The 26,166-nt window shown below is 39.7% G+C and overlaps 1 protein-coding gene across 1 annotated transcript; it reads left to right on the top strand.

Moving 5' to 3' along the window:
• The first annotated feature begins 601 nt into the window (after positions 1 to 601).
• LOC131768754 (fibrillin-2) lies at positions 602 to 26,059 on the top strand. Its single transcript, XM_059084482.2, has 30 exons — positions 602 to 737; positions 4,345 to 6,145; positions 6,819 to 6,938; positions 7,867 to 7,995; positions 8,447 to 8,578; positions 9,147 to 9,305; positions 10,000 to 10,122; positions 10,365 to 10,486; positions 11,286 to 11,462; positions 11,924 to 12,073; positions 12,467 to 13,038; positions 13,690 to 13,925; positions 14,356 to 14,934; positions 15,660 to 15,899; positions 16,404 to 16,925; positions 17,261 to 17,386; positions 17,812 to 17,943; positions 18,554 to 18,676; positions 19,058 to 19,177; positions 19,508 to 19,636; positions 19,751 to 19,873; positions 20,308 to 20,433; positions 20,844 to 20,963; positions 22,811 to 22,938; positions 23,291 to 23,361; positions 23,462 to 23,604; positions 24,254 to 24,379; positions 24,717 to 24,746; positions 25,248 to 25,347; positions 25,791 to 26,059. Exons 2-30 carry the CDS (start codon positions 4,366 to 4,368, stop codon positions 26,056 to 26,058), a joined length of 6,906 nt encoding a protein of 2,301 aa, XP_058940465.2. The 5' UTR covers positions 602 to 737; positions 4,345 to 4,365; the 3' UTR covers position 26,059.
• Positions 26,060 to 26,166: the final 107 nt, after the last annotated feature.

Here is a 26,166-nt window from a genome sequence, read left to right as displayed (position 1 = left end):
ATCAGCTTCCACCATTCCGATCAAACAAGCCATAGATTTTTGTATAAACTTATTCGTCTTTAGTTACACCTCATTTAGCGGATCGACAGAGTTTTCATTACGTGGTTGAGGAATTAAAGAAAGAAGTGTTTTCTAGAACCTCCTTATGTCGTACATCCGCACGAAAAGACAGTGTTCAAATATAAAAACCCCATTTGGTTTTACAGTCATATCGAAAACATTCCGGCGATGTGGTTGTTGACGTAATAGAACAATTATGCCCTAGAATTTACTGAACTTTTCCCGTTGTGGTAAACGCGCAATTCAATTTGAGGTGACGACACTGATTAAAAAACAAAGCACCCACAAGCATGTATTTGATGCATCGCAAAACATTAAGCTTGTGTTTAGAACAAGACTTAAAAGAAAATTTGTGATAATTTTTAAGAATAAAATTCTTTGCAGATAGAGAGGAAAAGTGTTTCTTTTGAGTATTTTCAAACATAGTTTTTCATGTCCAATACCGTTTGAATTAAACAAAAGGTTGATGAGGCATGCCTCAATGGCGGAAAATAAAAGAAATTTTTTTAATGGTTGAGTGGATCGTAGTTAGCAGTTTTCATTTATCATCAACAATCAAGGTAGCATTGTTTCATTCTCACTGAGAGACGCGTCCTTGCTTTGACTTTCTTTGCTCACCGGCTCCGGACAGCAAAGCAGTCAACAGCCTCACAACACCGTACATCCCTATACTAACGGTAGGTTTACTGCACAATTTTCATTTTTTTGAGGTCACATTGAGCGATATTTTCGTTATCTGCAGCAAAAGAAACACTCCAAATTCATATGGCTGATAATGGTATTGTTGATTGTATTTCTCCATTCTTGAAAATTTCAAACGTTTTCTAAGAATACTACGATCCCACAAACCACGCAAGGACATTTTCAGTATCATAGTATATAAAGTGAGAGGAAACCTCAGTGATGGCTATGATACCTTCAATCAAAGGAAGCTAGGTCTCGCTTTGTCTAACTTGTAAATGCAAGGGCAGTGCTTTGAATCTGCCGTTTTATGGCGCTATAACTTGAATCATGCCTAGAGAGAAATAAATGGACTCGACAATTATTTCTTAACTCAATAATTTCTTCTGATGAGGCGGAAGAGTTAATATTGAGATCAGGGTTGGTTTTAATTTTTTTGCGCAGTTGGATGCAAAGGAATTCGTTCTGTGATATTGCCCTGTGGGTGTTTACAACAGATTGTTGCTACTGTATAGAATGCACTTTCGAATTCATTCGGTAAAAGTTAAAAAAACGTACACTTTCATGATTCATTTCTTGAATCCAATCGACTTCTGTATTTTATATTTAAGAAAAGAATTAACAGAGCCTTAATAGTTTTAGTAGTTTCCCTAAACACCCACGTCACGCTGTTTCTCGATCGTCATTTCCGCAGGACAACAAAGAGTCAGTTTAGGAAAATACAAAAACTTCAAAATGAGAAGAGCAAATCTAAAAGGGGCTAGGATGGCGAAGATTCATTGGATAAGATTGTCTCGCTTTGTAAACGACCTTCTTTAAAAATTTTAGCTGCAGTTTACAAGTTATGAAAACCGTGACTTAGTTAGTCTGAGGTTTTTTTTGGGAGCTTTGTTGAACTCTCGAAGCTTTGTTTCAGTTATTTCCGTAGTTTCCAAATATTTAATTAAAGCTAAAAGAAGATTCAGGAAGAAAGTAACACAGTACTTGTTTACGTTTAGGATGTTGCGAACATTTCGTAATTGATGATGTTCAGTCGCATTTTAAAGGAGTTAGCTGGTATAATCCACGAACATATACATAGTTCAACACGTACAACTTTTAATTTCATTTAGATTACCAGTTCGAGAAACTTTCATTTACGCTCAGTTGCATATATATTGATGGTAAAATTTTAATGATGCGATCGATTTTAAAGGAGACTCAAGTGTATTATAGATTTTAGCTTTGTGATTTTTAAAAGTGTCTTATAGCATGATTATGCGTCACTCATCAGAGCAGAAAGAAAATTCTTTTGCAAACATTGCTTTAGAAGACCTGTTTCTAGAACTATACATGTCAAACATTTACCAATGTTTTTACCACTTGAAGTAGCGTTTAATTCATGTCGTGGCTTACTTCGTATTAAAAAGCAGAGAACTTCTGCTCACTAGCGTGACCTTTAAGCCACTTTCTTCCCGCACATCTGGAAGTGACACGAACTTCCAACATAATATGCAGAGTTGTTTCAATATTGTTTGTGTATGAATTGTTTTTGTTTAGAGGCCATGATTTTTAAAGATAGAACGAAATAAATAAATAGTTCGGAATAGGCTACGCTACTCTTGATGCTCGTGATTTTGTTGGGAAACAGTGATCTCTAATTGATAGATCGATACGCAAGGGATCGCAAAGTGCTTTTTTCAGCAAGCAATGGCCTCGGGGTAAAAAGAAGAATGAACTTTCTTTAAAACTGAGAAAAAAAATTATAGAAGTGCTAAATTGAAAAGTTAACTAAGAAAAATCTATTTTTATACCTCATCTTATCCGCTTGGGCGCCTGTATGTCTTCAGCATTGATGCTTAATTAACACTTCTTCGGCCAATATTACTTAACTCCTTAGGTGATCAGTTTATTGAATTTCAAACTGTTGCAAATTATACAACCTAACACATTTTAAAGTCAACCATTTATGATTTTTGAGGTTACCCACGCACTAGCTCTTTCAGTAGTGATGCACCGCTCTAACAATAATTATGATATTTAAACAGGAAGCTCTCTCAGCCGTAGGTGATCTACAGAGAGGTCCTAACCCAAAATAACATTAAATTGTTCAAAGTAAATAAAAATTGCAGATATTGAAAAAAGTACAAAAGTAAGCTATAGATTAAAAGATTTAAAAAAATTATTCCTAAACTGACATATAGTGCCAGAGTTCTTCAAGTCACTGTCCAAGGCATTCCAGTCTTTCTTTAAAGGCATGATAACAGGTTCTTTGTTTACCCCAGTTCCGTTTAACTGGTGGAAGTCTAAGATGATCTTTGCAACGAGTGTTGTATCTATGTACATCGCTGTTTCTAGATAATTCCAATTTGTGAGATGTAATTCCATTCATGCATTTATAAACATACAAGCAGCGATGGAAGTGCTTGCGTTGTTTTAAATTTGACTAGCCGAGCTGATTGAGAGCATCGGTTGCGGAATAGTACAATGGTTTATCTAGAACAAGTTTTGCCGCCTTATTTTGCAACACCTGCAGACTGTTCATTAATTAAGACAGCGTTATCCTTATCACCCCATACCATATCAGCATAATCAAGAATGGGAAGGACAAGGCTTTTGTAATAAAGAAGGCGTGCGTTATACGGCAACAAATGCTTAATTCTACGCAAAAGACCTAATCTCTGGTTCACTTTAAATATCACATGTTCCACATGTTCGGTCCACGTAAAGTTGGAGGATAATACAGCCCCGAAATACTTAAAGCTTTTAACACTATCGAGTTGATTGCCAAGAACAAAAACCGAGAGACTGTTTAACTTGCGAAGCTTGGAATCACTACCAATAAGCATAGCTTTGGTCTTATCAACATTAGGAGTAAGTTTGTTATCATTTAACCAGCTAGCAATAGCATTCAAGTCGGCATTCAGGGCGCACTCCAGACCAGCTGGGTTTGAGTCATAGCAATTTAGCGTCATCAGCGTATAGGGCTACCTCTGAATGCTTGATGGCAGTCGGCAAATCATTCATATAAATAAGAAATAACAAAGGGCCTAATATGCTGCCCTGAGGCACGCCATGCGTAACAGGTAACAAATCAGACAATTCCGGACCGCAAACAGCGGTAACTAATAGCACTGTCGTATGGAAAAATTGTAGAATTACTGCGAAAAATATTGTTTCCATCGCCTTAGGGCATGTAAATTGTCTCTATGAGGTTGTTTTACTAATGCCAGGGTACAAGTAAATTGTTCTTGATAACTATTTGTATCACGTGACTGGTTCCACGTTTGCTCCAACTTCAAGGTTGGTCATCTCTGTAAATATGTTCCTTGATAAGTTTTAATAATTTTTCCCCAAACCTATCTCCTCAGATTAAAATTTTATGCTATGTTTAATCGTCACATTATATAGCTCCAGATATATCAAGATATTTTTCTGATAAAACTTTTTTTCGGTGTTAAGCACGTGGATCTAGTAAACCTCATATTTGACCGGTGTCCAGGGGTAGGTATTTTACGTTAAGTTAAAACTGACAAATCTCATAGAATGAGTCCATGAAAGTTTCACCAAAATACCCAATTAAATATTTTGATTTAGTGTTGAATTGAAATATTTTTTGCGAAGGTTCGTAGGGACTGCCTAATTATGGGAGGAGTTCCAAACACGAGCGGTCTCATTGCCAAGGGCATTCTTTGGTGTCTGCTATTTTTCCTGGGATATATGGAAGTAAAAGCAACGGAATACATTGCTCCAAGTTTAGAATGCAGGATGAGCTTTAACCTTACTGAGCTGGAGAACAAAACAGTCTACGAATATCACAGCTACACGAACAGCTCTAAGCCAGGGACCATTTTGGCCCTCCTCGGCAAGCGCGCCAACAGCTCGTCGAAAGAAGAGATTGCATCTATGTATAATATCTCTACGGGATGCTTGGCATACTTGGAATTCACACTGCCCGAGGTCGCTCTGTTTCTGCTAAATACATCTCAGTTTAAAGATATCACATTCGAGGATGTTGTCCAAAGTGTGTTTGTCTTTGAGGTGGAGACTATTTTACGAAAAATTTTTGCCTGGCAAGAAGCCTTCAACACTTTCGGGGTCAAAGGGAATGAAACGCTGGAAGAACTAGCCTCGATACGGAAAGTGAGCTTGGATACAACACCCATTCTGAAGCTGTTCTTGCTTTTCGTAAATAACGACAACGTTGAGTATCTTTCTGGGGTTTTGCAAATCAGTTTGTCAGCTTTTGAATTTCTCAACCGGACCGCGGAAGAACTCGGGACCATCCTGGCTGTGCCTGATGCAGATGAAGTGAGACACTACTCCTTTCTTCGCTTGATAAAGATTGCGGTGCTAGGTCAAGATTATGTCAGTGGGCTTCAAATGAGAATCCATATAGTGCGGCACTCGTTGGATGTTTGGGTGAGCAAAATTAAGGATGACCTGGATAATATGACAACTGTATTGGATCTGGTCCGTTCCAAAATTCCAATGAACTTACATTACCTAACTGCATTTCTGATAGACGTGACCCCGAGAGACTTGGATCTCTTAAAAATAACCTTACAAGAGTTTGCAGAATTGTTGAATAAGACAGTTATGAAGTTTTACGATTACAAATTGTATCCACAACTTGTAACGTTCATCGTGAAGACGAGGAAAAACGTTTTTGAACTTAATAGAGAGGCGATGGAGGAGGCTAAACGTGAGGTACGGAAAATATTGATGTCGTACAATGTCACCGCTGAAGTCCTGATTGAGTTTTTCAATTTGACTGAGATCATCTTTCATGACCTGAGTCCCCTCAGAATTGAGGTCCTCTGCGCAAGATACACTTTAGTACGTTATGCAAACAATTTAAATATGACCCTGGCTGAAGTCGCAGACAAACTCAATAAAACCGAAGCTGAATTGTCCTATAATCTAACCGTTCAAGAATTTCACGTGGTGATTCGCAAACTGCTGATAATTCGCACGTTTGAAGCCATGAGTCAGATGTTGGGCGTAAGCCAGCACTTTTTGGTGAATTCTCTTGACATTCAAGTCCCGATTTCGTATCTGTCCATGTGTCAACTTGATTCCTTCCTTACTAAGACTAGACAATCTGTGTTGGACTTAAATGAAGTACTAAGCAACAAGACCTTGGCGTTTGTGTGCCAGATCAATGCCGTGCACGTTACCACCGTCTACAAATTCACAATTGAGCGATTTATCATCGAAATTCTGCACCTCGATATTCGCTACTTTTTTTCTCTCAATGGCTTAACCTACTCGTCAGACAACTTGGAAATAGTCCGAAAATATCATTTCTTTGAATTGGAGCACTTGTTTCAGTTACGCGGCGATGATCCCATGTACAGCTTTGTTATATTCCGTCACTCTCTGGTTTGGATCATCAAGCATATCATCTATCTAAAGAAGACAGGTAACATTTAATCTAAAATAATTCTAGATAGTAACAAGTTTGCCTTCAGTTATCAACAAAATAGTCCAATTGAAACTTCTCCCTTGTTTATACTTTTGTAATTCTTCTTGCCATATTTATACATGGCATCACAGACAAGTTATAAGGATGAAAAAAAGAAAACAACAGTTAGGCAGATTTTTTGGATTAAAAAAAGAACAAATTTTTAACTGATCCCGTAAGAGCTGTATGGAAATTGGTGAGGAAAATAAGTTCAGAAACCTTGGTTACTAAAGGTTTCAATCCAAACAGAGATGCGGACATGTCGATGCAAACAATTCCTCTAAAATGGAGATCTCTTTGAATAATTATTAAATTTGCTTTACCCTTTGTAATGCAAGATTAATATACCACTACACACTGCCGAGTATTAGCCTACCATGCTCCCCGCGTCCAACAATAAGGTATACAGTTTGGATTGTAGATAGGAACACCAACCATGGTTAGAACTTTAGCTATTTTTTACTTTACTTGTGCTGGGAGGAGACTTCTTTTCTTCATTCTAAGTTCTACGTCAACAACAAAGGGTTTTTGGCTTATCTTTTTTTGTAAACACCACACGTCTAGTTTCTTTCGCTATAAATTAATTTAAATTTTGTCTAATTCCTGTTTCACTTGTTTGCTTTTAAAACAGACATAAACGAGTGCCGCCAAAACTCAGACCGTTGTCCTTCCCATTCGCTGTGCGTTAACCTTCCTGGAACATACGAGTGCCACTGTCCCAGAAATGGATATCGTGGAAGATACTGTGCTGGTAAGCTATATTTAACAATTATTTACCAAAATGGAGGTGAATAATGGTGGATATTTACCAAGCTGCGAAGCCGTGCGGTAAATATCCACCACTTTCACCGACACTGAGGTGGATAATTGTCCTAGTATATACCACACATATACCAAAATAGTATATAGATTTCGCCAAGCCTAAAAGCGGAGCGCGCATTTTTTTCCCGCACGTCTCAAGGGCACAACACCTAGCCCCTGCTAGGACTAGAACCCGGGTCGTCCGACTCGGAGCCCAGTGCACTGACCACTGGACAACTGAACAAAGCCGAGGCGTTGGCGTGCCCGCGGTACAGTTGACCATGCATGTCAAAAGTAGCACCTTGTACGGTCGCACGGTCGTACATCCAAATTTTTTCGGCTTGATGGGTTACTACTATTTTGTATAATTATGGGGCTACGCTCTGCGAGCTCCGCTATAAGTTTATTTCTTTTAATATAATGAGATATGGTCGGAAATTTAATCTTGACTCGCGATTTTGTCTCATCGGCTGCTTGGAGGTGAATAGCAATTACTATCCACTTCCGAGCCAGCCAATCAGCGCGCGCGAAAAGCACTTTTCGCTTGTGTGGTATATACCAAATGTTGGTATCTAACGTCGGGCTCGGTTTGGGGGATGAGAGGGAGAGGGGTGCAACGGAAATTGAAGGGAGGGGGTGGTAATAAGATTATCTTTCAATAAATGACACGTCAAAGCATTGTTGTGTAATATTTTTTACCACGAAAGGATAAGAAACTGCAGATTATGGGTTAATCTCGTTCCTTGTGTCAGCTAATCCAGCCAGTCTAAATTGAAACGTCCATTGCTATACTTCCGTTTAGAGCAACCAGAGCAAATTTGTTCCCTAATGGAAATGCCCTTGGTGATGTTAACAAATCCAAACTATTTACTTTTCAGACATAGACGAATGCAAAGAGGGTTGTTTCACATGCCCAGACAATGCCGAATGCAAAAACCTTCTTGGTTCATATGAATGCCGGTGCGCAAAAGGATTTCGCCACAATGCCGACAATAACACTTGTGACGGTATGATAGTTCTCATGTGTTCTCTTCCGTAGTTGTATGTATCATTTTGATATAGAGCGACCATTTAGGCGAAAGAGCTGAAAAGGGTAAGGGGGAAGGAGTGGGGGAGGAAGGAGGAGCGGAGGAGCGTCATTATGACCTATTGGATGAGGTTCGAGGAATACGCATGCCCTGTAAGTCTGGCTACGTCTGTGACATTCGAAACATCCTTCGCAGGTTTTAACATTATATCTTCAAGGAGGTAGGTCTCTCTTTTATTTCAATTAGAATTATCATTGTTGCTCTGCAAAAATGATTAGTTTTACCAGTCATACCACTCGGTTATTGAAACAGCAATAAAATGCATACAGAGAATTTAAAAAAATAAATAATAGAAATTAAAAAAAAAATAAAGTTAACGTCCCTCTGACTATAATAAAATACGAGTAGAAATTATGTTGAATTTCCACAGATTTTGACGAGTGTGAGAAGTTTTATGACAACAGTTGCTTATTCAATGCAGAATGCATAAATACCCCAGGATCTTACTACTGTAGATGTCCAGATGGATACAAATATGACGATCGTAAAAAAAGATGCAGAGGTAAGTTGCGATCAGTGGCTAATAATCTCCTCAGTAAGATTAACTAGTGACAAAATTGTTTTGGGGGGTTGGGGTGGTGAGTGTATGCGCACTGGCACACGCAGTGTTGGCCTCACTCGGTTTTGAATATTCACACTAGGCGTGTGCGTTGAGTTTGTCACTGGTGTACTTCTGCTGGATGTTTATTCTGTATGTTCTTATATTACATCCAGAGGGAAATATTGAACGTTGATACATAGGCTTGTGGGCTCCTAAATGTCTACGCAAAACATACAGTTTTCTGTATTTTTAACTAGGACTGTTAATAGTTTCAGTTCAAATTTTCTCACCGGAAAAACGGAGAAAACAGAGTAAAAAGAATTTTATGAATACGGAAAAAATTGGCAAAGAATTCAGGAGACTAGCTGCATGTAAGATGAAATGAAGTGTCTTTGAATCTGCAACATTCAGCTCAGCTACATCATGATGAGAATCCATGATTTTTGTATGGAAATAAGCTCCATTAAATGAAGACGCAAAGCTTTGAATCTGTGTGATAACTCCAGAAAATTTATTTTTCCTCTTCCAGACATTAACGAATGTGAAGAGGATCGCAATGTTTGCCATAGGATTGATATAAACGCAGAGTGCGAGAACAAATATCCAGGATTTGAGTGCAACTGTCGACCAGGTTTTGAGGCTGTTTACAACAATAGTGTGGATCCGAAAGTTCTGTTTAATTGTACAGGTGAGTCCTTTGCTTGATCTCTAAAGTAAAACCCCCATTTGAACGTCTAACAATAGCATCACTCACAATGGAGTTTTTTTTCTGCAGCTCAGTTGTAGGGCATCCAAACACAGAGTTCGAGTGCGGAAGTTTGAACTTCGATTTCTCGTGGAGACTTGCTGAGACACTTCCTCGTTCTACGCTCGAGACAACTCAAAAACATATTTCTTTACATCTTTACCTCAATCAAAATTTAACATCTTCCATATTCTATTTATAAACATGACGTCTCACCTTTGCTTATTCTAGTAATATGCAGGACCCAAGTCACATATGGCTAAACAAAGCGTTACCTGTAGCTCATCATTGAACCGTGAAATCCTAAGATCAGGGCCCAGCTTGATAAAGGCCGGATAACTCGATCCGAGGGATAAATCGCTATTGAGCGGATGATTTCTAACATAACGTACTGTGCTATCCCCGGATAGAGATTTATCCAGTAGATAGCGTTATCCACGCTCCCGAATACTGGGGCCCGAAGTTCAACTCTTCATGGAGACTCTTCGGGCTCAGTGCAACTAAAGAGCAGCATTGAAATACGGACGATCTGAACAATGAACTCCTTCCAGAGATTTTAAGTCCCACAAAAGATTAAAATATATTTACTTTATCTCCTTGTTGCAGTAAAACTTTTTGTTGTTTTATCCCGTTGCAGATATCGACGAATGTGCCAGAGGCAATGCGATATGCCCTTTGAACTCTGAGTGCATCAACACCATTGGTGGAGCTAACTGCCGTTGTTTTCCTGGTTTCGAGAAAAGAAATGGCAGATGCAGAGGTACAAATTATTAATTCCACTGTTTAAATGCTAGTTATTTGGTGAAATATATGTGGGGAGAATACAAAAAGTTGTAACAGCTCTCAAAGATAAGCGAGAGGTAAACTCTTTATACGGCGGTGACTCACACCGAAAGCTGCCCTAGTTTATTCAATCCCGGTCATCGAAACAAGAAGCGGAGAATAATGTATTTGAAATTGTTATTTACCTTACGCAACAACTTCTTTTGGTTTCCTTCAAAGCTAAGCGATTTATCATCGTTATATTGATATGGGTTCAGCCGATCAGATATCGTCGTGTTCCAACCCATATCGAGGTGGCCAGCGGATTCCCTTTCTTTGGCGAACTGTACAAGAACATTTATGTGAGTATGGGTGCAATATCTAGTTATGTAAAATGATATCACCCTAAGCTATTTATTATTTCTTTGATTAGTCAGTGAAAACTGCAGTGTTATGGACATAAACAGGGAACATTACTGTTATTTAGTTTGCCATGTTTCAGAACTATTGAAGAGTCTAGACTCAAGCTTAAGGCTAATTAGTAAATAAACCCCTTCTGCCGGCTGGTATGTCGGCTGATATTGTCTGCGGCTTAGATGTTGTCCGAAAAAAATATTTGGCCAGGAAACGAAGCATCGAGGGAAAATTTGAAATTTTTAAGACAATCTCTCAGTCAAAGGAGTTTCTTTATTTCATAACCCTTCAAGTAATTTTCATATCGCGAGTTGACAGCAAATTTGCTGACTTTCTTTTGCTTCCGTAGCAGCATTTGAGATCAGCTTTATAAATTCAACTATCACTGGACTCTACAAAACGAGTTCAAAATGAAACTCTGGCGCTGGCTTTGTTTCTTTTCAATGAAAATGGTCGAAGGATAAGCATCAACGTAAACGGGGGTTATATATTACGTGATAATTGTCGGGCGATTTTGTACCACGTGACGTAAAGTAGCCGATAGCAACGCGCGAAAGTTCGTGGGTGGATTATAAAGGGCGTTATCATTCCACCTCAAAAGTGAATAAAAGTAAAGCCGACCCGTGAGTTTAATGGTGCATACCACAGGAGCTGATACTTTGTGTCCACGTATTTTATGTGTACAACTTCGAAATATTTTCGACGATGTGAGCTGATAATTTTTATCGTAAATTTTGTTTTGGGCAGATTTACCATAATGGCTTAATTTCTATTGGCAAGCGCTATTACCGTTCTGAACCGAAGAGGCTGACCAGCCTGAAAAAGAATGTCATTGCTGTATTTTGGGCCAATACAGATATAGTTACCTCAACCACAAGTATCACTTACCAAGTTGTGGACCGCAGCACATCGGAATTCAGAGAGGTAATGTCTTGTAGGTAAACGAGAAGCTAAAGCTGTAGGTATGTTACATACGTTTACATTGAGATGTCTTACTATATCACAAACGCCACCTAACAAACAAACAAAATTATTAGGATCTGAAAAAAATGTTTTGTTGCTGGATGTTGCCTAGTTAAGGCCTTGATTCAGAGTGAAAAATCCTTTTGGCGTTATGTTCGTTACGTCGATTGATGCAAAGGGCTGACACTCCAAAGCGGATCGGCATAGTTAAGTGGGACCCTAAGGATGCACGCGAACTTGTCTTTCTGGTCTAAAAAAATCAGTTGCAAACAGTTAATAAGACATCCTGGTATGTTCCTAAATTCTTTGAAAACGCAAGTGTAGAACAACGCTTTCCGCTCTCCCCTATTAAAAGATCTTCTCTATTCCCCTGCAGAATTTTAATAATGAATTTTAACTTTTTATTGTTGGGAATTTTGCAGCAACTGGACAATACCTCGGCTCTGCTGAAAAACTGCTCAGGGCTTACCGAGTTCAACGCAACATGGATGTTGGTGGTAACGTGGGAGAGAGTTTCACCTTTCGCACGGTTTAGAAGTTTTTTGTCTCTCTTCAATCCATACACCAATGAGGTAATTATCATGATAGCTGTTTTGTTTTAAAATTGAAAAGTTTCAATTTATGTGCAGGAAATAATCCAGCTTAGCCGCGTTGTTCAAAACACAATTATCCGAACCCAATATAGTGTTATACAGCTTTGCAAAGGGATTTTTCTTTTGACACGATCATGATCTTGAGATAAAACGTACCAAAACCCTAACTGTTATTCGTACTCTTCTGTATGAAGAATGTATTTAAAGTCTTTCATTTTGCAGAGTTTAAAAGGACCTCAGTTTGCGTACACCAATCCAGGCGGAAAATAATTCCAGTTGTAATTAAGTTTTTTTCTACACCATATTTTTGAAGCTAAAACATTGCTTCTTGTGATCGTGTGCATTTACGATACTTTAAACATTTTTCTTCAGGAAAGCTCTTATCAGGCTGTTCTCATCACCAATGGAACCTCCTCGTACGTTATCTACAGTTACGAAGACGGTGGAATGAACTGGAATCGAAGGCTACGACGAAAGTGCGCTGTTGGTTACGCTACGAAGGACAAAAAGTACAGCTTTGAGGACGAAGACTCCTTTGGTGAAAATATCTTCCAGATCGATTCTAAAGAATTCGATGTCGACGGAATTAAAACTCGTGGGAAATTCTGCAAATCTTTAAATGCCCCAGATGAGCCTATAGAGTTAACAAACGAACAGAAGTGTATGAACTGGTACAATGAAGAGCCTGACCCCGAAGACTGGCTTGAAGAACTGACTGACTGTCCCGCAACTTTTAGATCTGCGCGCCAGGACAACCGTTACAGGAGAATGAGCTCATCTGCTGGTAGTCGTGGTGCAAGAATTGACTGTTACGAGCTTAGATTTCCCACAACGGAGTTCGGTGCGAGTCATCAGTGCTGTTATCTCGCTCGTGGAGAAAGAGGAAGAAGAAGTGGAAGAGGTGCGTTTGTTTCAAAGCCGCCTCAAGCTGGAAGAGCTTACAGGTTTGTAAATTAGATGACTGAATTTAAAACAGAAAGGCATGATAAAAATGGACCCAGTTTAGTCAGGACAAATCAGAGAGATTTTTTCCGTTGATCAGTGAAATTTCAGAGGAAGTTATTTTGTTATTTTGGCTATTACTGTCTCACCAGGCAAAGATAATTGGCAAACGTGGCCTGGTCTAAGAGTTAAAGAGTGAGAGTAGCAGAAACCTGTATCCTGCGTCCTTGTTCCACATCTTAAAATCTTCATCCTATATTGCAAGATTTCTGATCTCGCATCCCTGCATCTCCTTGCACCCGCAACTTGTCGCATCCGGTTCCCCCACCCCTGACCACCAGCTAGGGACCGGTCCCTATTTATCACCTGGCAGGGGCAGAGGGGGGGGGGATGGGGGTTGGAGGATTTTAGGGGGGAAACGGAGGGGGATCATTTCTCTTTGAGGGAAATTATAGAAATTTGACTGATGAGGGAAGATCGTTAGAATACTACAGAGCCCAGGGTGGGAGGGGTGGGGGAAGGGGGTGGAAGTATCAGATTTGTGTTCTTGTGACACAGCTACAATCCTCCAGTCCCCCTCAGGCCATAATAACGACTTGTTTTCAAAAGACACAGTGTAAGTCATGTTTTGTTTTCATTTTTTAATTTCTCAGATATCATTTTCGTAATCGAGCCATGAGGCAGAAAGGTGACATCGAACCGTTTGAGGTTTGCTGCGGCGAAGGAGAGTCACTATGCAATTTGTTTTACGAGAAGCGACCGCTGACTACCGCTGCCAGTGCCTCCGAATTTCCGCAGCGGTGCTCGTGCAGTCGATTGGCGGGCGGCTGTCGTCGGAGACCATGCCGACCACGCCGTCCCCGAATTCCTTGGCTACGAATTGTTATCGGTAAGGATGTTTTGAGCATAAATGAATCACAAATGACTGTTCAGAATTTTCATCTAAGCTATGCACACTAAACCATATTCAAGGGAAATTCAGGTTGCACAAAGGCTGTCATAGTTCAATTCGATTAAACCAAAGCAGAGAAAAATTTGGAAGATAAAATAACATGAGAAAACATGAGATATGTTGAACACTTTTTAATCATTTACAATTTTAACGTTTAGATATTTGGTGAAAGTCTTGTAGTCTTGAGTTTGTTAAATTGTTTAACTTATTTCCTCTGAGTTTTGCATGCATCATGCATCAAGGGATTCAGGAAAAAATGACAGAAAGATGTTTTTCATCTTGTCCTAGTGAAAATGTGTCAGAGCTCCATAATTGGACACACCTAATTTTGACCAGCGTAACAATTCTTTTAAATTCTTCATTCCAGTTAGCTTCTGGGGAGACCCGCACTTGCTCACGCTTGACGGCTTTCAGTACACCTTCAACGGCCTCGGAGATTATGTATTGGTTCGGACGCGGGATCGTTCGCTTCACCTTCACGCCAGGACAAAAAGGCCAACAACGACCGAGGGAGGACTGAGTAACGCGACTGTCATATCGGCTCTCGCTTTCAAAACCAAAGACAGTGACAAAGGGCAGATTGTGTTTGACGACTCTGTCCCTGGCAACCTCAGCTTTACCATCACAGGAATGGACGGTTCCTGTGAGAATTTCACCATTGCTGATTTTGACGAGGGTAAAGATTTCACAGGAATGTCGATCGAGAGAAGTACCATCAACAACAAAACTGCCATCATATCGTTCCCGTCAGGCCTTTCGATCGAGGTGTCCCCAGGCTTAGAACTTCTTCAACTGAGTGTCAAAGCGCCAAGCGATATGATGAACAAAACCGAGGGACTGCTGGGAAATTTCAATGGCGACAAGACAGATGAACTGATATATCCCAATGGTACTATGATACCGAGTAATTCTACAGAGCAAGAGATATTTTCTTTGGGACAACAATGTAAGTCTAACGTTTACATGAACGGCGTAGGGAAAACATTTCTGTTATTCACACCATGAAAATCATGGTTTGTTTGTTTGTTTTTTTTCTTATACAGTAAAATTAAATTTGAGCCATAAATATTTACACCTTCTGTGATCACAAAGAGAACTGAGCAACAAGGATCACCAAGAAAATGTTGTGAAATTAAATTGAAAGGGAAGTCTTTGGTGAGCGTTACGAGTTCAAAGATATAAAGTAAAACTGGTCGATATTAAGGGTTGACGATAAAAAACGAGAACAAGTTATTTTTTTCTACTTTTTACATCTTCGTTCCGTTTTATCTCAGAATGATCGTTTTTTTCACCCTCACGTCTATGAAAATGACAAGTATTAATAGATTAAATAACGAACTAGAACTAATTATAGCACAAAAATAGACTTAACAGTTAATTGCATGTACAATTACCAATACTCAATAAACGAGCAACTTTAGAAATTGTTCACTCTTATAAAGCAAAAATTACAAATGTTATGGAAGGAGGGTCTCAATGGGGCCATAAAAATGAACTTATATTAACCGTTAGCCGAAAAATGCCCAAAATTTTAACCGTTAGTCGTAAAAGCCACTACCTCATTGAGACCCTCAAAGAATCCAAACACAATTTTTGTCAAGCTGAGAATAACCTCTGATCATGATTAATGCTTACTCATTATTTTTTGTTTCTCCGTCTTGTTGCCATCAGGGGTTGTTCCACATGACGAAAGATTATTTGTATCCTCCAACTGTACACTACAGAATGTGTCGTTTGACGATATGTTTGTTCCTGCCTTCTTGAACCTGTCTGCTGTTACGGATAAGATCAGAGCGATCTGTGGGGACAACAGAGAATGCATCTTTGATGTAATGCAAACTGGTAACAAAGAGCTTGGACAGGAGACCAAAGGATTTGAAGAAGAAGCCGAGGCTGCCAAAGCAGAATTAGGTAATAAGAAAACAAGAAAAAAAAGGAAATTTCATTATTTTAATAATGTATAATTTCTTATCCTCAAGCTTATAAAGACTGGGAGTAATTCATTCAAACTTGAATGCATTCCAGCTTTGTTTTTCAATACTGTGGTAGGGGAAATAAGGCGGATCTAAGGGATTGGAACGGATAGGAGAAATTGTTTCAAAAACGCAAGTCACTCTTTGCCTCACCTACGATGAAAAATTACTTTTGCAGAGGTGTCCCCTTACAACATTCGGGAAGAATTTTCTATCTGATCAATAAGCTTTAAGCTTCGAATGACATGCTGTTAGTGGTGTCAAAAAGAAGGGAGGGAGGGAGGGGGAAGTTTTGGTCTTCTTACCCCTTTCTTAGACCAACCAATGGGGCGAGAGCGGGTGGGGGAGGGGTGGGGGGGGGTTGGATCTATTTTCTTGGAAGGTTGCGATGATGGAGAAGATCAATACTAAAGCAAATGAAACACTTTTTTTTCTCTTCCAGAAAACACTCCTCCGAATATTACAGGACCAGTTGAAATCAGCGTAACTGTGAATCAGATGACGAAATTTAACCTAAGCGTGTTCGATACTGACAACGATGACGTCACGCTGGAGGTTGAAGAACTACCTGAGGGGGCATCTTTCACTTTTAACGCTTCAGAAAATGTCGGCCATTTCGTTTGGACGCCTGTCAATGCGTCTAACATCACGTTAGAATTTGTTGCCACGGACTCCAAAAATGACACATCTGTTCATCCCGTTGTAATCAACATGTGTAGGTGTGAGAACAATGGAACTTGCGACTTCACGGAATTTGTTGGAGATGACAATGGCGCCTTTCGCATTGTGGGATGTAACTGCAGTGATGAATTCGAGGGTGACTTCTGTGAGATGGAGGTACTTGACGCATGTGCAGATGATCCCTGCGCCGATAACGTGACTTGCAATACCACAAGGAACCCATTCGGGTTTAAATGTGGGCCCTGTCCTGCAGGTTTAACCGGCGATGGTGAAGACTGCTTCGGTAAGAGGTGTTTTTTTTCTTTGTTTTTGCCATCAGGTTAGACTGAGAAAGGACTTTGATGTATCGTAAATGGGTTAGGGTTCGGAAAATTTACGTCAGCAAAAATTCCATAGAGAGGGCTCATTTGGATTAAATTAAGATCAAAAACTTGTTCAAAAGTCAGGTTCAACTCGTAACTGTCCACCATCGACCCCTAACAATACAATGGCTTGTCCAAAAACTCTCCTTTGCTGAATGCAATAAAATGAATTTACCACACATCCTTAGAGAGCTTTCTTTTTTTACTCATTCGTTATAGTTTTGATCAGTTTGCTTTTTTCTTTGTATATTTTTAGAATTTGACGAATGTGCAAATGAAAGTCTAAGCCAGTGCAACCAGACCTGTGTGAATACGTTTGGTAGTTTTCGATGTGAATGCAAACAAGGTTATACATCACGTGAGGAAGGAAGAATCTGTGAAGGTATTTTCAATTTCAATTCAAAGTTCAATTCAAAGAAACACTATTAAACCCTATGCAAGATGGCTTCTGGCACATATCGCTGCAACAGGTTAAGTCCTTTTTCAATCGAGAACTCGGTAATCATTTCACCTTTCTTGCAGTGGTCTCGAATTTGAGCAATGCGGTCTCTATAAAGTATGAAAAATTTGCACGACATTTGAAATTATTGCTGAAAAAATTTCATTCCTTAAAATCACTTGGATCCATGAGTACGATTGTGGCCCTTTTCAAAACGTTTTTTTCGATATGCTTGAAACTTGTTTCTGAAATTGGGAAAGTTTTTTACACCACCACTGGCACTGCTACTTTCCTCACCGAAATTCGCGTCTACAATTCCGTAAATGAAGTGCTAAAACAAACGGAGTAACTGTGATTGTATTCTTTAGATATAAACGAATGCCAAGATGCAGGCAACCTTAACAACTGTTCGGAGAATGCATTATGCACCAACTTACCAGGTGCATATAACTGTACGTGTCACCCTGGCTTTGAAGGTGATCCAATGAAAAACTGTACAGGTACGGTGAATTGCAGTGGTGGTTAACTTATAAATGAGTAACACTTAAACATCAGAGTGTTGCCTTTTTCTGATAAGAACTTAAGAACGACCAGGTTAACAATGAAGGAAAAAGACCAGAAAGGAAAAAAGAAAATAAAAAGGAATACGAAGAAAAAGAAAACTGGAAGGATTAAGAACAATGAGCATGCGGAAGGACGACGGATGAGAAGAAGAATCTTTATCGATAATAAAGCAGAGAAGAGGGAAAGAAGCCAGAGAGCGAAACAAGAGAAAAAACAAGAAAGAAAACACATACAGAACGACTAGATATCCTAGAGAGGTTAAAAATATTCTAACCGACGACGGATTTTGGCATTTAACGACTAAGAGAGTAATAATGTTTGTGAATACATGAATGAATGAATGAATGAATGACGATTAATAATAACGATGTGAAAGTAAGTTGTAATTGCACTCCTCTCTCCAAAGGAACACATATCGGTTGATTCTCAACACATAGTTTTAGAACAACTCATCAATTAAAATTGAAATAGAATGAATATTTAAAATGCATACAATAATTACTGTTGTGATAATAACCATATTAATGCGAATCCCTTCTCCTGCAGATATTGATGAGTGCACTAACGGTGTGGCACAGTGCTCTCATATATGTCATAACAAGCCAGGATCCTTTGAATGTTCCTGTTTAGATGGATTCAAACTTGCCGCTGATAACCAAACCTGTGATGGTATGTATCTCAACGAATACGAACATCTCAGTTAGAGTCAATACTGAAAAGAATTGCGATTGATTGCTCGCAGGTCCGTCATGCACTTTAAGGGACGCTGGGCCCAATGGTTTGCGCGCCAGATTTCAGAAAGAGAAGTCTGGGTTTGACCCGTGGACGGGTCATTGTCTTTCGTTTTTCTGTTGTGTTCACCTTGTTTTCAGTGGGTATTGGGAAACTTCAACAAGAGACCTTAAAAAATGCTGGTGGGTGGGCGCGAGGGTGGGGTAGGTGCAAACCATAGTTTTTCGGTGAAAGAATGTTTTTAATTCCACACAGTTTTCCTAACTTTGTTTGATCCTTGAAAATGTACTTGACCGAAAGTCATTTTCTTCTTTTTAGATATAAACGAATGCGAGGGCAGCCATAATTGTGAACATATGTGCGACAATCGCATTGGATCCTACATCTGCAAATGCCCGCCTGGTTTTGAACTGAATGCGGATAACGTCACGTGCAAAGGTAGAGAGATCTTTTGCGATGTAGAATTGCTTGTAAAAGAAGCTTAAATGGTGTACCCTTTTTATTCCAGGCATTCATGAAGTTGTCGGATGCCCGCATTACGAAATTCAGTTTCAAAATTGTCTGTGATTTTTAGAAATATGCAACCAATATAACAGTACATCGCATGTCCTCATGTGGATACGAATTTATTTTCTCATATTGATGACGCCTCTCACTTGTTCACTCACTCTTGAGAGATACATGTACTATATACACTCGAGGATAAACTCGTATCCACGCGCGCCCGTGTAATATGCTCTACCTAATTTTGTTTCATTACATTCACAGTGGCAGAGGCCAGCGCATGTGACGCAACAAATGGCGGCTGCTCCGATACCTGCGTGAACAGAACAGGAGAGATCACGTGTTTTTGCAATGCTGGTTACAATCTCACAGCTGATGGAAAGACGTGTGAAGGTAACAGCAAATTGATTGCAAAGACGTAAATCTGCGATCGTAACGATTACACGCCTCTAAGCAACTTAAGCGTAAAGAGGAATTAACTAACGTTGTGTCGGTGTCCGTTGCTAGATATCAACGAGTGCATGATGGGAAACCATGGCTGTAGCGTCAAGTGTCTCAATACTAACGGTAGCTTTACCTGTGGATGTTACCCGGGATACGCCTTAGCCGGAGATATGAAATCTTGCAGAGGTAAAGCATATTTTTCTTGGCTATTTTATGGCTGAACTCATCCGTCTTTCTCTCCTAAGTTCCTTCTCCTCAATATCCCAGAACAATCTTAACGAATTTTTCATAGGGTATACTCTCAAAATATTATGTGGGGATGCATAGTACTCGTTTTTAAGACCCTTACCCTATTTCAAAAATTTTTTGATTGTCCATCTTCTATTTCAGACCTGAAACCTTCTACTTCAAACCACACTCTCGGAACGACATCTTCCCTATTTCAAACCAGATTGATATGTAAAATCCATTAAATCTGTTGTCTGTTTTGAATTATTTCTAGTAGATCACGTGCCTTATGCAGACCCTAGTCCAAGATAATTTACTAGTATGTACTTTTTATGAAAGAGAATCCTCTCCTCGGAAAATTTCTTGAGTTTTTCTTGTTATTATCAATACAGACGTGAATGAGTGTGATACTCCCAGCCTTAACAACTGCGGCCAAGTTTGTGAGAACAATAATGGATCTTTCACGTGTTCCTGTGATGATGGTTTCACCCTTGAATCTGACAACAAGACCTGCTCAGGTATAGAATTATTATTCTGCGTCGTAGAAAAGTCATCATAAGATAAGTGCGCATGCGTAATTTGCCTGTTGTGTAACAAGACATCGAGGCAAAGTAAGTGCGCATGCTCTACGCACCTGAGGCGATTCCATCATTTAGGGCATTGCGTTATTTCGTTATGTCTCCACCATACGAGTTTCTCGTCTTAGATAAGACATTATTCCCCAAGTTGGATTTTTTTTAGAGAAGGCGAAAACATGAACCTTAAGTGCTTCGGTAATGAAACATCGTAGGTATAACATTCGCACACACGAACGATTCACGCAGAACCTCGCTTCAAGTCACGTAAGTCACGCGGGTACAGAGAGAGTCACCATCCTCTTTGAAATTTAATTGTTTGTGTAATGATACCAAAAACTGTCACATTTCAGATGTTAACGAGTGTACCGCCAGCAGCACACCTTGCAATGCTGGTGTCTGTACCAACCAGCCTGGCACATTCCAATGTGTGTGCCCGCCTCCGACATTTTATTCTAATGGCGAATGTAGAGGTGAGAGAAAACTCTTATGAGTGACTTGTAATGCCTTTGTAACTTAGTTTCTATAAAATGCGGAAATATTACGACTTACAATCACACATTCAACTCTTCATTAAAACTGTTTCGGCTCGAAAGCTGACCTTGGAAATTGCTAGCAACTCGACTTGAACCACCGAAAGCCTTTTATTCGCGCCTCAATTTGTCAAAGATGAGCGGGAAAATGATTTGAGTAATACTTATCGACAGGCAACAAACAAACAGAACAAATAGTACATTTGGCAAATAAAAACAAACAAAACGTCCTATTCCGACACTTCTTTGAACACCGAGGAGCTCCACTTGAAAAGTAAGAATGCTGAAAAAGATCCCCCCAGTCTTCAAAAAGAGAACATGAAAAAAAGAAAAAAAAGAAGAAAGAAAAGTAAAAGAAAAGATAGTAGACATAGAAGTCTGAGAGGCGTAAATACCAATTGAATTACCTCGCATAATATGGTTATGAAAATGCTATCTGATTTCTGTTGAAGCTTTCCTATTTAAGCTATCTAAGTTGGAGAAATCTCTTTGAGTTATATTAAAGTTCACACGGCAACCAGGTGGACAATCAGACATAGTTTGACGCTACTCTGGTTTGCATATTTAATGAATGTAACCGAAGAAGTTACGATTCATAGACCCAACGTTTCGACACGTTTCGATTCTCACCACCCTATTTGCCATAAAAAGTCTGTAGCCAAAACTTTACTTAGGAGGGCTGACTGTCTACCATCTTCACTCGATTCGAAGGCTGAGGAGAGGAAATATGTTGCCAATGTCCTAAAGGCAAATGGCTATTCAAAAACTTTTCTCCGTAACTGCCAAAAACCAGTTACAAATAGTAACGCTCTTGATGAAAGGAAATCAGTGACTGGTTTTGCTGTTATTCCTTACATACAGGGTGTTACGGAACCCATCAAGAGAATTTTGAATAGCCACAACGTTAAAGTTGCTCAAAAACCTTTTCAGACTTTGGGGCATATTTTCGCCAAACCTAAGGATCCTGTCACGAAAGAACAACGAACCGACGCCATTTATTCTATTCCTTGCAATGACTGTGACAACGAATACATCGGACAGACCAAACGTCAGTTCGGTACACGGTTAAAAGAGCACCAAAAAGCGTTTTTTCTTTGCAAAAAGGAAAATTCAGCTTTATCGGAGCATACATGCCTAACCAACCATACAATTGGGTGGGATAATTCTAAAATTATCACCGCTAATCGGCGTTACCATCAGCGCCTTTGTTTGGAGGCTTGGCATATTAACTCCGCCCACGCTCCTTTAAATCGTGACGATGGCGGTTTGCTTCCTGACGCCTATTTACACCTTGTCAGAAAAAGGCCGCTAATTAGTGATCATATAAAAGGACCTCTTGTTGCAGCGTTTAGATCACCCCTGATGAAGGCACTAGACAGGAGTGTCAAAACGTTGGGTCTATGAATCGTAACTTCTTCGGTTACATTCATTAAATCTGCAAACCATAGCAGCGTCAAACTATGTCTCTTTGAGTTGTTTAAGTTTTGCCTACAAACTATGATTGAAAAAAAAAAATCGAAAAAGAAGAGATGGTTACAACACGGAGTGTTTAAATTCGTCCACCCGAGTACCTACTCCGTCAAAATTGCCTCTCTTCTACTTTGAGGTTTAATGTACGGAAAAAAAGGAAAAACCCAGGGCTCCAAAACATGATACGTGAAAGATTCCCTGTGTGCGTGTCTTCTTTTATCATCTTAATGAAATTTTCAGAGAATGCTACTCTGCGTAGAAAAGATTAAGACTTTTCACACTGTTGGAAAACATTTTCGATTTCGTTTCTTTGTCAGATGTACGTGTATTCGTTTTTGTTGTGACATTGATTCGAGTGAACACCAAGACAGTTGTGTGGCAGGAAGACCTGGGAAATCCTGAAACAGTCGCATTTGGTGTACTGGCCAGGAGAGTCGAGCTACAGGTTAGAAAATGTGATTTCTGTTCACCCTCCGCTCTGAACGCGCGGAGATCAACTCCTAAAGGATAGGTGATTCTTATCTCAGTTCCTGGGTGATTTTACGTCTTCTATTTGTCCCTACAAAGTCCTTCTCAGTGACGTCACGGTGTCAACAGAGTTCAGACCCCAGATGCGATTAGGCAACGTTGCGATAGCATAGTACATATCTGAGAGTTACCTTTTTAGGATGATAGCGATTAAAGCTTTCTTCGCGTAGCCTTCTTTTTGACTCGATCACATTAAAATGAACATCAAAAGGACAACAATAATGGTAATCTATGCGTCCAATCATCAGCTTTGTCTATTTTCCTCGCAGATAGACGACCACTACAGGCGCAAAAGCAGGTTCACCAAAAAATTTGTAAAAGCTAAAGTCAAAAGATTCAGGTTAGTATGGATAGTCCCACTTCTAACTTACGACTGCCTTTTAGTGTGTCTAAATTGCCTCACAAAATACTAAGGCACACAATGATCTGACTTATGTTAGGAAAGGAAGTGTTCTCGCCGATGTTGACCTTACTTTTGCTGATGATGCGACGGATGTAACACCAGACGCTCTGAAAAGTGACTTGCCCACATCAGGGGAGATGGGAAATATGAGCTACAATCCATCGAACGCTGCAGTCGGAGGTTGGTTCAGGGTTCTTGCGTTTTATCCTATAAAAATGACCTCGGAAAACATTTGTGGGACTCACATACTGCCACGGGTATATTATGTTAACTACGGTCAAACCGGGGAATCATGGATCTGAAAACCGAGAACATTTTAATTATATACTGGATATTACTTGCGTTTCTTTCATGATCATTATTAGGATTTTCTTCTAAAAGAGCTTTAAGCGGTTGTTACTGAAAACTGTGTTGTATTTGGCCGACCCAGATCGCCAGCAAAAAACAAGTTCAAGACGAGGGTTGTTATTGGCGAGAGATTGCTGATAAAAGAGTACTATGCCTTTTCAGGCTCAGTTGGCACTGACAGAGAAGGATAGACTAAAAGCAAAGTTGTGATATGTAGCTGTTTCCAAAAATTAACTCGCTAGGTTTTCAGTGTCTTTTCGTTTTGGTAATACAGTAACACGGCAAAAAAACTAGCGTTCACCGTACGGAAAACGAAGATTGAATTCACGGAAAACGCGGTATTTTACAAACGTTTATCCATGTTTTGCGTCCATGTGTGACTGATGTCGATTGTGCATTTGTTTCATTATTCAAAATGTCTTTTAAGCGTCGCCTCATGTGATAAAAATAAGCTATGGTACTTTTCTCCTTTTTATATCAGATTTTAATGAATGTGATGACAAAGCAACGCATAATTGCCATATCCATGCCACATGCATCAACAAACCAGGCTCATTTGAATGCAGGTGTAAGGAGAAATACAGCGGAGACGGAGTAAAGAATTGTGGTGAGGTTGAAACCAAATTTAATGGAGAGCAAGACAGTTCGCTATAAGTTAAACTCTAATTCTTTAATGGGACGAGGCTATTACTCTTATTTCCTTTGGTCGATGTTACCACACTTAGTGAAATCTGTTAATCGTCGCTGCTTAGCTCTGTATGCCTACAACTTCAGTACGAGTACTGTGGATTTCATTGTTTTTTTGTTTTAATTTTGAACCCGATTGCAGTCAGCACATTAATGTCCTCGTAAAGTTTGAAAAATTAAATGATAAACACCAAGCTACCTTAAATTACTGCAAAATAAAAATGAATAAAGCTCAACAACTTTCTATTTTTTTTTAGAATATTCTCCGGAACCTGCAGATGACCCAGGTGTGTTTTCATGTTTGTGGCGATTTTAGAATGGTTTGTCCTAGCTGATACATTTTTCTTGCACAGTTAGGTGCACAGTTTTGTTGGTGACTGATGGCTCATAAACCATTCGAACAAAAGTCATCTTTAGAATAAACATTTATATCCGCACAGACTTTGCTAGTTTCAGTAGATATAAACCTTCAATTCAATGCAAACGATAACACTGTGTAAAGCTCTTGCTCGTAGTTTTAGTGGAAACGCGATAGGTTGGCCAAATGAGGCTCCAACCCGAAATAGACATAATTTGAACATTCTGTGTTCTCATGTTGGATGCGTTACTCATACATAAAGTACGTTTCTCTATCCTAGAAAACAAATTAAGAGGGTGAACCGGGAAGGAAACTTGACGAGGGTATATAGGCCGCAGAAATCACGACAAGCTCGATCTGTGAGATGCAGTTTGCGAATGACATGTTTTACATATAATATCGTTGGGACTCTACATTTATATTTCCACAGATGACAACAAGAATAAGAAACTTGGAATCATATTTGGCGCTATCTTCGGCCTTGTAGTCCTCCTCATCATTGTTGGATTATTCTTCCACCTCCGATATAAGTAAGTCATTTGCAATTGGATTGTCCACAACCATGAGTGCATACATTTTATTCTATTGTTTATACGTGAAACGCAAGAGTTTTTTGCGAGCTTTGCGGTATCAACGCGAGCCCTGAAAATGCGTGGCAAATACAGCTGGTGATCACAGAATCTGCACGCATTAAATGGCGAAAGATGTAATAAGACCCTAAGAAAAGGTGTAGTCGTTGCGGTTTTTGATCAATGTCAGTGAGCAACTGCGCTCCTACCACTTCCCTTACCCAACAAAAGTTAACTGTTAGGTATAATGTTGGGTTAGCGGAGGGGTAGGTGCGATGAAACACCCTCTTCCCATCCAGGAGGAACAGCAATTGTTGTTTGCGCTTCAAAGAAAAAGTCCGGTACTGTGTCATTTTGTCTGTGTGTGTGGACTGGCTAACATCGTATTATTTCATAAATTTCAGACGGTACGAAGCAGATCTTGAGGATAAAAACAACACGAGCTTCACTACACGCTCCGTTAATTCGGGTGTCACTTTCCCTGAGAATTCGAAGGAAGACAGCAAAAGAACAGGCTCCTATGAGCTTCAATCTCGGCAAATGTACGCAAGCCTGAGCCCGCAATCCCGCACAAGTGGGGACTACGACTACCCAGACCCGCAACCCACGGGAACCCGAGAGAACTTCCCTTACTACGACAATCCAGGGCTGCAGAGGGATCATGCGCAGTAAAGGTACAGTCAATTAAACTGAAATCGTAGGCACATCGGATTCCTCTCTTTTTTGGCTTATTATTGCAAAGATGAGTCGTTTGGGAGTTGTCCCTCCAGAATTCTTGTC

This window comes from Pocillopora verrucosa, chromosome 10 (assembly GCF_036669915.1).
Source record: "Pocillopora verrucosa isolate sample1 chromosome 10, ASM3666991v2, whole genome shotgun sequence".
NCBI classification, from domain to species: Eukaryota; Metazoa; Cnidaria; class Anthozoa; order Scleractinia; family Pocilloporidae; genus Pocillopora; species Pocillopora verrucosa.
The sequence above is the reverse complement of the archived record's forward strand: the minus strand, read 5'-3'. Positions and strand labels throughout refer to the sequence as shown.